Below are 12,332 nucleotides of genomic sequence, written 5' to 3' on the forward strand. Positions count from 1 at the left end.
GAAAGTCATGTCTGGAGCTTGCACTGTTTTTTGCTGAACAGCTGCAGTCCTTTTCCAAGTCACTGTTTTTTCGTCACCTTTTGTAGCTGATGTTCCTTCAGGTCCTCTGTATTTCTTTTTTTCTGGCATTCAGGCAGTGTACTTATTAGCCAGATACTGAAACTTTAACCAGAAATTTAGATCCACTGGCTTTCTTTGCCAAGTTTCTATTTTCTCACTGGGATATCCGTTACTCAATGTGCAGCCATCTTGGAAGTAAATTTGGGGGAAAAAAAAAATCAAAAATCACAGTTTGACAGCACAGTCAAACCCCCCCCCCCCAAAAAAAAAAAAATAAAAAACTTAGAAATATACATACTCAAGTATTTGTCAACAGGTTAATGCTTGGGATGGTTTATTAAACCCTAGCATCTTGTTTAAGACATTAAGAAAATATAAAAATAATTGGGCCAGATAAGAAACACATAGTATTGGTGACAAAAACTAAGTTGTTGAAAATGTAGGATCTGAAATTAAATTGAGGCAGTGTAAGACAGCAGATGAGATTCATCTGTCAGCCTGTACAATTCTGCATTATCTATGGCTTTTACTCAGTCATGAAGACAAAGACACAAAAATGTAAAAGCATGTGCAAAAACAGCAAAATAAACACAAGGGACTTTGGCCAGCTCTTACAGAATGGTGTGCATGTGTGAGTCTGTGTGTGTGGGCACGTATGCATGTTTGTGTGAAACAGAGAGGAGGGAGATTAACAAGAAAGTAGCTAAACAGCTTAAAGAGAACAGCCAAGAAAGTACCATACGTTACCACACCTGACAGTTTTTTTATACAATTAAAAAGTGCTGAGTTTCATTTATACAGTATTTTGTCAAGGCCCTCACAAGCAGGTTCTCTCTTATCAGATCACTTTGGTGACAGAAAGGAAGTTAAACAGCTTACAATCACGCGTTATGTTTCAGGAGGTTTCTGCAATTAATCAGAGTATCAGTTAATACTCGTCCATTGCATTTCACGTTAACACTTATGCAGAAAGTCAAACATATCCTTGCCAACCTTTATTATAAGTGGTCCTTCCAGAGGTAAATGATCACAGGAAAGCTGTATACCAAACTAACAGATTCCATACAAATAAAAATGGTCATGCCACATGTTTCTGAAGTCCGTAACTTCAGTAAACAACGTAACAACGAGAAGAAGCGCACATCAAATTATGGAGTCAAACTGCATAAGCTCCATCTCCTGAACAGGACTAAGTTTTGGGAACTTTCACAGTGATTGCTTATCTTGAAGATAGCTTTATCTATATGCCTTAAACTGAATCATTTGTAGGAATGTCTTAAAACAAAAGGGGACAAATTCTGCTTAAGCAAATGTCTGGGAGTTGGGAAAGATCCAGCCAAATAATTAAGACATATAAAAACTGAAACAAACTGCGACAGCATGCTTTCTGTTTTCCACAACAGTGCAGACGAGTACACTCGTTGGCGAGGAAGTAAAGTTGTGCAGTGACAGTTTGCAAACTAGCCAAGCTTATCCTATTCATAGAGCCCCATGTTGCCTAAAAGTGTAACTTTGCATTACAAGGCAATCACAGCAGGGGGAGGCGGCCTAAGGTAATAAAGCCCATAAGTAGCCCAGTGGACTGCTCATTTATGGTGTTTGCATGATATAGGAGTCCTACACTTTGTTTTGTATGGTAAGTAGCATAATACAGTGTAGAAAATGCCCAAGTGCAAACCACTAGGTAGCAGTATGCATTTACACATTTCAGTGAGGGGATCTGCGCAGGGGATAAAGGACAACTGCACTACGAATGACCTGTGGTTGGTATGAACGGAGATGATTAATGCAACCATGACAGTCACTGCAACAGTTCTAGACATGCTCCTCTCCCTCACAGTTTACAACACTTAAAGTAACTGCTGAATTGCAGTTTATATCGGCAACTTTGACAACTGTTAAAATAACTGCCAAACCAGTATCTGCCATAATGTGTGTGTGTGTGTGCACATCCTGTCAGTAAGGGGGTAGAGGAAGTCTCTTCTATGGTAGGGTCTGGAGAACCTATCCTACAAAAATGAAGCGGTGCCCAAGCACACAACTTGACGTTGTAAAACTGCTCAGCTGAGCAATTTGCAGTCATTCAAACTCCTCTGTAATAAGAACGTGCCCCTGCAAGGGTATTCACGAGGTACAACACATGGATACAGAGCGCTGCACTTCTTCACCATTTTCTATTCCTCTGTAATAAGAAGGTGCCCCTGCAAGGGTATTCACGAGGTATAACACACGGATACAGAGCGCTGCACTTCTTCACCATTTTCTATTCCTCTGTAATAAGAAGGTGTCTCTGCAATGGTATTCACGAGGTGTAATACACGGATACAGAGCCAGCTGCACTTCACCATTTTCTATGAATACTTGTCCATGGGTTTCAGGCTACACAAAATCAACAAAGTACGGTTTTATTTTTTTGCCTTACAGTCCCTCACTTGGCTGATCAGGCATCCTGATTACGGTTTTGACACTATCAAGGTAAAATGGAAGAATGGTATGATATTTAAAACTAAATTTATTTACTACCAAGACAAAAATTCATTAATGCAAGAAAAGTAAACTAAACTGTTTACACTGCTTACCCGGTGCAAATCATTATTGGTAAGAGAAAACGGCAAGTTGGAAACATATGTTGTACTTTTGCTTGGTGCCAACCCCCCACTCATTTTTCTGTGGAATAAAACACATGAATGAGCAACACAATAAAAGAACAAAACAACATAATTTTCTAAAACAACTAATACTTTTACAGCTACACGAAGCACTTAACCATAAAGAAATTAGTGCCTAAAAATGAAAACCATGACAGCAAAACAGACATACGCTATTAGCTGAAAATGCTGATCAGATAACTATTTGCAATTTGTAGACATGCTTAAAAGGTTTACTGCATGCCCTTTGGCAAGCAAAAGGGTCTGCTTTAAAATAATAGTAAAAAAAAAACAAAAGAACCACCCCTGATGGTCGATTTAATGAAGGCCCCTCTCAGTCACAACAAATGAGCTAATTGTCCAAGAAGGGGCCTACAATCAGACAGTGGAGAGCAAATGTCTCAAAAAAGTTTTTTCATGAAGTCAAAAATTATTTTAATAACCATTCCAAAAGAAGACTCAACAGTGTAAGCATTAAAATATTTTTAGTCGTGTATTTTAGAAGTACTTGATGAAATTAAGCAGTATTTGTGTCCATTTAACAGAGCACTCAAATGTTTGTAAACTGTGAAACATCCGTGATGCACAAAGCAGAAAGTAATACCACGAACATAGAAAAGCACATGAAGAATTAATTCGATCAGTTTCAGTTACAATTCTCCACAGTCTCTAAACAGGTTAGTACCACCTGACCAACAAATGACAGTGCTCAAAAACCTGGGAGAAGTAACTTTGAGCAACAGCCAGAAGTGCATAAGGCACAGCTGTCAAAGTGCCAGTCAGGTGAATGAAGACTCTTATCTCTGGGTGCAGTGACCTCAGAGTTGTTCACTTAATGTACAGGCACAAGTGACATAGCCTGTCCCCACCAGAAACATTTGAATTACCTGCTCAAATGTCATTTTGAATTTTTTTTTTTTAGATAAACGTCACTTGCACAGCAACAACTGAGCTACATTATTTACTTGGCTAGCATGCTTATCTGGTTAACAACTGACAAGGATACTTTTCAGGCCACAGTCAAGGCCGAAGACCAAAACAGTTTCAAGTAACACAGCTGCATTATATTCACTGAGATGCAGGACTACTAGACAAAAAACACACAAATTTTTGAAGCTAAACATGAACAACATACATAACAAAGAGGACGGTAGATCACATGGATATGAACTTTTCCCACTATCTCCATTACCAGCTTGGAGGATATGGGCATCCTGAGGCAATGTAGACATTGACTCATGTTAACTGACAACCAGTTAAATTCTTAAATAAACTGATATGGTATACGAGAGATGTATTTACACAATGTCACTGGAGGCACAGCTCTCACATAAAAGTGCTCCTAATGTCAATAAGATTGTCTGTGGTACACATGCTGCACCCATCACACACAATACAAAGCAAACATATAGACCCACATATACTGAGGCACTTAAATGTAACCTTCCTAAATCACAAAGACCTCCTCTATGAAGTACACATAACAAATACCCTCAGCAGCCCCAAATTAACTCTCTTAAAAACGCACACATCAACACACAGAGATACATCTCATAGGGCCTCTACCTCTAAGTCCATAAGGCAAGCCATCGCACAATCCAACATCCTGGTCACTGGAGACTCCATTGTGTGACACACTGATGTCCCTCTCACCAGGCTGAGTAAGGAGAAAGTCAAGGTCAATTGCTTATCAGGGGCTAGGATCCGCCACATTATGCATGCACTCAGGTCATTGAACCACAAGTACCAGTATCACTCAGTCACAGTCCATGTAGGAGTAAATGACCTGAGATGTACCTCCCTAGACTACATGAAGGGCGACATCATGGAGCTCTCAGAATGTGTGTCTCAGGCTGGTACAAGCCTAGCACTGAGCAGCATTTTACCTTCTCCAAAGATGATGCCACAATATGAACAAAATATGACTAATAATTGGCTTAGTTTCTGGTGTCATTGTAACGGGTGCAATATTTGTCAGCTTGGAAGGAGATGGTCAACAGACCATGCTGCTTTGCCAGGGATGGCCTGCACCTCTCCCCTCTTGGCTTTCGAACATTAGCTAAAGCATTGTCTTCCCCCATAGTGCCCTTTTAAGGCAACACCAAACTGAAAGTACTTCAGAAATAGCAAATCAAAACCAAGAAAATCTAAAAGGCATCACTGCTCAATGTTAGGAGTCGAAACAAAAACTCTACTCCCTTTTCACCTAGAGAATGCTGATGTCTATGCGGTCACTGAGACGCACGTCACGAAGAGAATACCAACAGTGCAAGGTTATAATGCACTCCACATATTTAGACCAGCTACTACACAGACAGGGACTAAAGGTGGAGGTGTACCTATTTACAGCAAAAATAAATACACCTCAAGGCTGGTCAAACAGGGCAATGTGCTTGAGCTGCTCCAAGTTCAAATCACCATAGGCAAAATCCAATATCACTTCCTTGCCAGCTATAGGTCCCCCTCTATGACCCAGAAAACCCATACCATGTATTTAAATTTATTAGAAACACTAACCATCCAACCCAATACCATATTTATTGACGACTTTAATTACCCCAGTATTAACTCGGAATCCTATATGACACTAAATGTACAGGCACAGAGATTCCAGTCAATAAACCAACCGGGGTGCAGCCATACTGGAGTTGGTCCTTACTATTATGGGACAGTGCAGCGCATTCCCTACTGTGCCATCTTCCTAGGTAAGGTCAGGCCACAAAATGGTCTCCTTTGAAGTAAAAATAAAACCTGGACCCCCAGCTAAACCTGGAATATTTAGGAATATCTCTAAGGCTAACCTGCTGCTACTAAGTGATAACCTAACAAAATTGCAAGCCCCTATAAACCCTGAGAACATTGCTGTCTATGCAGAACTGTTCACAGAAATGCTCTACAAGCATGTTAATAGCTGCATAGAGGCAGCTGTACCCACCAGGAAGAAGTACAGAACTAACTCAAAAAACAAGCCACCCTGGTGGAATCACAAAAAATCAATAGGCTGTATAATAGAGGGAAGACAATCAAGACAAAAATTAAGAGATGCAGCACCCAGCAGATAAAAGCACTCTCGAAAGTAAACAAACAGCTCGGAGTACAAATAAAGTCTACCAAAGGCAAATTTGAGGTGCATTTGGCCTCCAGGCCAAAGACAACCACAAGGTATTCTTTAGCTATGTCCACAACCTTAAAGGCAATGCACAATTGTATGCAGAGCTCATTGTAAATGGAGCCACCTTTACAGAGCCAGAAGATATACCAAACCCACTGGCTGATAAATTCAGCTCCAACTTTACCCCCTCTCCCCCTCAATCTTCCCTCAGGAAATAACATCAAATATAACTTCCCCTGCTATCACTAGGGAACAGGTCCTTAATGCTCTCTCTAAGGCCAAAACACTGCATCAATGAGCCAAAACAATATCACAGGCTGCCTTCTAAATAGCATGAAACATGACCTATCAGGGCCTCTGGAATTGCGATTTAACCATAGCCAACAGGCTTTGTGCCTCATGAATGGAGAAAGGTAACAGTCATCCCTCTACACAAAGGAGGGGCCATTTACAGACCCTGCAAACTACAGACGCATAAGTCTCACTAATCTTATATGTAAAGCCATGGAAAGAATTATCATGGAGATACTAGAGATATAGTAAACCTCCAGACACTGGACTCATCCTGTTTGTTTTTGTCAAGGGCAGATCATGCCTACTCAACTTGGTCACTTCTTTGAGAAGGTCACCAAAGCAATGGATGAGTGCAAAATGGTTCACACTGCCTACCTTGACCTGGCCAAGATATAGGACATAATACCTCACTCAGGCATTGTCGACAAACTCAAGAGATTAGGTACAAACCCATATGTTCCCCGGTGGAGAGCCAACTGACTCACAGACAGGATCAAGGAAGTTAGAACTGAGGAGTCCACCTCTACAAAGAGGCCAGTCACAAGTGGAGTCCCTCAGGAATCGGTCAATAAGACTGCTTCTTTTTGGCATTTACTTCTCTGAAGTCAAGATCAATGTCAGTGGTCTCTGGCTGACTACATTTGCAGAGGATTGCAAATTAGCAGATGTCATGGAATCTTACACGGACACAAATGTTCCCCAAGAAGGGCTGACACAGACAAACAAATGGCATCAGAGCCATGGACTAAAACTAAACGCCAAGAAATACAAAATAGTAACCTTTGGGAAGTCATCCACCCTGAGAAACTATCACATTGACAATACACCCCTTAGAGCTGACCCAGAAGTCAGGGAGTTAGGGACACACACAGACAGTAATCTAACCTTTGACCATCATGTGTCTACAGTAGTTAGGAAATAATTCTATGTAGCACAACTTATAAACAAAGGTATGGCATCCAAGTCCAAAGAAGTCATTGTTCCACTGTATTCAGCATTCATTAGATCTATCATTAAAGTACAAAGCCCCCTTTGGTATGTACCTAACCAGGCATATCCAAACAATTGGAACATCCACAGAGGTTTCTCACTAAAAGAATATAAGGCTTAAGCAAAATGTTCTAGACAGACCATCTCAAGGCTCTATCCCTGTATTCTGTCTCCTACAGGCATTTGAGGGGAGAGCTATACCTGACATACAGGACATTCTCAGACCCCACTCTAATGGACCTCCTGCATATCCGCAAAACCAACAGGACCAGAATTACTTGTTCTAAAGACTTAAACCTTGCCTGTGATATAAATAGGACTTGCTGGAGAGACATTATGTACCAAAGGGAATGCCCCGTCTCTGGAACAGGCTCCCCATCCATGTGAAGCAGAGTTTCTCCCTAACCCAATTCAAGTGCAACCTGGACAACTGGATGGGAAACAGGAAATTCATCCCTGGCTTGGCAGCTATGTGTCTAATGGACACAGTCAACCTGTAAATGGTTCAGCTCCCAGGCTCTAGTTTGTAAATGTTTAGTCTCCCAAGCCCTGCTTACACTTATAGGTTCATAGGTAGGTACTAGGCTATTGGCCCTAGGGCCTATATAAGCCTAGCCAAAAGGTACCATGGCTTTCGCCACCCAAGAAAATAATTTTCCTGTGCCCCTGTCGAGAAGAACCACAGAAGTGATCCCTGGGGTGAATTTCCAATCTCCCATCCAATCATCAAGATTTTTCTTGAAGAGTGCTAATGAGGAGCTTTGTTCGAAACAGATAGGTAGTTTGTTCCAGAGTATGGGAAGTCTCTGGGACAGGAATCTATCCCTCCAGCATGCTCTGTTTATTGTGGTGACAACGTTTAGGTCCTTAGAGCATGTGGCTCGGAGGGATTGGGATTTCTTTAAGTGGAGCATGTCCAACAGCTCTGGGTTTGACATAGCTTTGTATGTTAGACAGAGATCACCTCTGAGTAGGCGATATGCGACTGTGTACAGCTGGAGTTTTTTGAGATGGTCTGTGTAGGGCATCTGTTTGACGCTGGTAATCCTCTTTATGGAGGTATTTCTGCAGCTTTTCCAGTTGTTGTAGATGTCTTGTGAGGTACATACCAAAAGGGGCATTGTACACTATAATGGGTACAATGAGTGAGGAGTACAGGGGAACAATGACCTCTTCTTTCCTGGATGAGAAACCTTTTGTGATGAGGTGTGCCACATAGGATTTCCTGACTACTGTGGCGATGTGATCAAAGGAGAGACTACTGTCCACCTGTGTCCCAAGGTCTCATCACACTTTCAGTGTTAAGTAGACTACCGCCTATGCAGTAGTTCATTGGTACAGATTTTTTTACCAAAAGGGATGACAATGCACTTTTTTGGCATGGAGCTTGAGGTCACGGCTTTGACACCAGGCATCTGTCTCAGTGAGGCCCTTTTGTAGAATGTCCACATTGTTAGGAGTTTTGATTATGGCTCTTAATTTGCAGTCATCTGCGAACTTCGTTAGCCAAAGACCTTCTGTGTTAGCCTGTACTTCAGAGAAGTAGATACCAAACAGGAGAGGACCCAGGACTGAACCCTGTGGTACTCCACTTGTCACTGGTCTGAAGTTGGATTTGGAGTCTGCTACTTTCACAGTGTGGGTTCTGTCAGTGAGCCAGTTGGTAACCCATGTTGTGACACAGAGATTTATACCTAGTTTAGTGAGTTTATCTATAATTCCAGAGTGAGTGGGGGATGGTGTCGAAAGCCTTGGTGAGATCTAGATAGGCTGTGTGAACCACCTTACCCTCATCTACAGCTTTGGTGATCGCATCAAAGAAGTCTATCAGGTTTAGGACACATGATCTGCCTTTTACAAACCCGAACTGGGTGGGGTCCAGAGTTTGGAGATTACCATTGTCATTGTTTATAAGTTCCATGATGATACATTCCATAGTCTTGCAGACCAGGCTCATCAGGCTAATGGGGCAGTAGTTCCTGGGGTCTGTGGTGGCTTCCCCTTTGTGGAGTGGGACAGCTGTCGCTGTCTGCCATTCAGTGGGCACAAAGCCTGAGGTGAGGCTATGATTGAACATGGTACTTGGTTGGGGTGCCCGTTCTTTCTGTAGTTCGTGTGTTATTGAGGGTATCAGAACTTTGTCAGAGATTTGGGATGCATGGCTTGGCTTAAAAAGGCCTGTGTGGTCATTAGCCTAGTAAGCACCTATGAACAATGGTACAATAACATGCAACTCATACATTCAGTTCCACATTAAGCGTGGAACTAAAATATAAGGGAGTAAATATTTTTATTCAGCTTACAGCTAAGGGTGCAGTGGTTTTCAGCCTATCAGCAGTATTGCAATGCAATGTATGCAAGTTAAAGATAGAGAAAATTATAGCCTTGCAAAAAATATGCAACATCTAGCTGTGTCTTGTATCAGTTATGTTTGAAAACATACATTTACTTACTTCCATTTGTTAACTAGGATAGTTCATATGAGCAAAAGCCCAATTTCAACACAGGCCCTGACAGAAAAGCTCTATTATTATACAAGCACTGGATACCATCTGAAAGTTGGAGAAGGAGGGCTTGTCTGAAGATGGGCAAGGAAGGCAAGTTATGGATGTTTAGTGAAAAGGGCTCAACACTTTGTAATTCTAGTTTTTTTCTGCAAGGTTATGGGCTTGCATTTCTTTCACACACCAGCTATACAAACTGCAGACTACCTTTACAGGGAAAGTACACAGTTTGAAGACACACACCTGTAATGATGTTAGGGCATTTAAAAGAAAAAAAAAAAAAAGACATCAATATCAACGAAGAATGATTACTCACCTCAGCCTGACACTTGCCCCAACAGCCATCTAGCTTTGGACATCCTGTAAGTGGGTCAAAAGGAAAAGACTTGATATTACCCTTCCCAAACGGACCATCATCAATCTGCAAGTCATGGGGTCTGGTCTCAATATATTAGCGAATTGGTTAATTTTTATTTACCGTCTGAACATGCGTCTGTGTCCTAGTTTCAGGGAAAATGCTTTTAAATGTTAAAATAACCATCAAGAAGTGGTTCTGATATCCATAGGACAACAAAATGATACAACTAAATCTATGGATGGTCAAAAATTAAGATATAATTTCAGATTAAATAAAAAAACAGAAGCCTGGGGTTATGTAATTTACACTGCACACATGTATCGGGAGGGGGGGGGGTGATATTTTGGTACCAAAGCACATTCACACCAATTAAAAAGGAGGAAAAAATGTCAGCATGCCTCCCAAGCATACTTTTATATTAGAGTCAGCAGTATTCACCACAGCCTGCCTGAGTCCGTGCTGGAATCCAAACAGGCTCCATAATAAAATAAAATAAAACTAACTGCACACAAAAATAAGTCTAACTCTCAAGATACCAAAAATACACTTGCTAGACTAAACAAGTAACTCCATACCCTGATCATATCAAACAAAGTCAGATTTGAGGTAAAAACAGCCATCCGGGGGAAGGATAAGCAAATTACCTTCATTAATTATGTGAAAACCCTTAGAAACGACATCCAGTACTGTGCAAAGGTAACAGTAAATGATCTCACAAACTCAGACCTTGAAGACATAGACAATCTACACTGGCCAAATTTAACTCAAACTTCACCCCCCTCTTCCCTCCAATATTCTCAGACCACATAGTCATTCTTACACCCTCAAACTCCCCACAAGGCTGTCAAGGAGCCACCAAAGGCGAAGAGCACTATACCTATGGGGCAAGATAACACACCAGGCTTCCTACCGGACAGCTTGAAACATGACTTCTAGCTATTCAATATTAGCCTCAAAACAGGCTTCATGCTGGATGAATAGAGGACATCAATAGTCATTCCACTGCACAAAAGGTAGGGCTTCAATGGACCTGGCTAATTATAGACCGATAAGCCTGACCAGTCTCATCTGTAAGGTTATGGAAAGGACTATTATGGAATTAAATAAGGATACATGTGACCTACAAACCGTTGGCCCAACTTAGTTCAGAGCTGTCAATGCATGTCCTGCCTACTTGACCTGGCTGACTTCTTTAAAAAGTTACAGAGGCAATAGTTAAGGGCAGAACAGTGCACACTCCATATCTAGATCTCAACAAGGCAATCAGCACCATCCTACACTCTGGTGTCATAGGTGAACTCTCTCAGCTAAATATTAATTAGCTTAATTAAAGTGTGCATCAAGTGTGTGAATATATTCCAAATGTATTACTGTTTAGAATTTTTTTTCCTTTCTCTGTGCTTTAGATACTCAAAATATATGCCTTATGATGTACTACATATTCCATTTGTGTTTCTTATAAAGCCTTTCTCCCCAGGCCTCCACTAAAAATGGGCTCTGCTTGGCCCAGTGGAATTTCCCGGTAAACAAATGCCAATAAATAACTTCCTATATAATTCTTTGAATAGCAAATTAGCTCACAATTAGTATCCAGCAATTAGGGTGGGTAGATCTACTTCCTCCAAAAAGACCTGTCACTAGTAGTGTACCCAAAAGGTTCAGTCCTTGGTCCATCCCTCTTTAGAATTTACTTCTCAAAGATCGAAGCTAATAATGTTAAGGGTATGTGGCTGATCACATTTATATAGGACTACAAACCTGCTACCACCATAAACTCCCCATAGGACATCAAAATCCTCCAACAGGGCCTGTCCTGAACAAATAGCTGGTGTCAAAACAAAAGATTAAATACATGAAGTGTACAAACGTATCCTTCAGCAAACATTACTCCCCTCGTAGCCATCACATTGACAACACAACCTTTAATACCGATCCCATAATTTGGGATCTCATTACTTACGTCAACACCCGGTGGTGGTGCTGCTGTAGCGTTGTCGCCTCACAGTAAGATGCTATCTGGTTCGATTCTCAGCTAGAGCGTCTTCTGCGTGGAGACATGCGTGAATGGGCGTACCTTCGTTGAAGGTTGTGTGTCAGGGCTGGTAACTCGGCACATAAAAATCAACTACCAATCATTAGCGGACCGGAGTTCTGCTGTGGCGACCCCATAAACGGGAAAAGCCGAAAGACACAACAACATTACTTACGTCAACAAGGAACTGCTCTTTGAACGCCAAGTATCCACTGTTGTTAAGAAAGTCCTTTTTCATCGTACAGATTAAACCAGAGGGTTCTGTGTCCAGATCCAATGTACCCGACACTCAATAGGCCAATGTTCCAAACACCTGTCTCAACTGGAATGACCA

General features: G+C 41.4%; 1 protein-coding gene across 2 annotated transcripts in view; it reads right to left on the reverse strand.

Moving 5' to 3' along the window:
• ZCRB1 (zinc finger CCHC-type and RNA binding motif containing 1) overlaps window positions 1-12,332 on the reverse strand; it is a 364,751-nt gene that overhangs the window by 313,512 nt on the left and 38,907 nt on the right. Inside the window, exons 1-2 of one of the 2 annotated variants that reach the window (XM_044087451.1) lie at window positions 9,925-9,946; window positions 2,640-2,727 (exon numbers count right to left, since the gene is read on the reverse strand). In XM_044087451.1, the coding sequence (XP_043943386.1) occupies window positions 2,640-2,723 (84 nt within the window). In that variant the 5' untranslated portion in view covers window positions 2,724-2,727; window positions 9,925-9,946. Of the gene's footprint in view, window positions 1-2,639; window positions 2,728-9,924; window positions 9,947-12,332 lie in introns of those variants that run through there. The other variant, XM_044087452.1, reaches the window with a different exon arrangement.

This window comes from Protopterus annectens, chromosome 11.part0, assembly GCF_019279795.1.
Source record: "Protopterus annectens isolate FY-2018-M chromosome 11.part0, PAN1.0, whole genome shotgun sequence".
Taxonomy (NCBI): Eukaryota; Metazoa; Chordata; order Ceratodontiformes; family Protopteridae; genus Protopterus; species Protopterus annectens.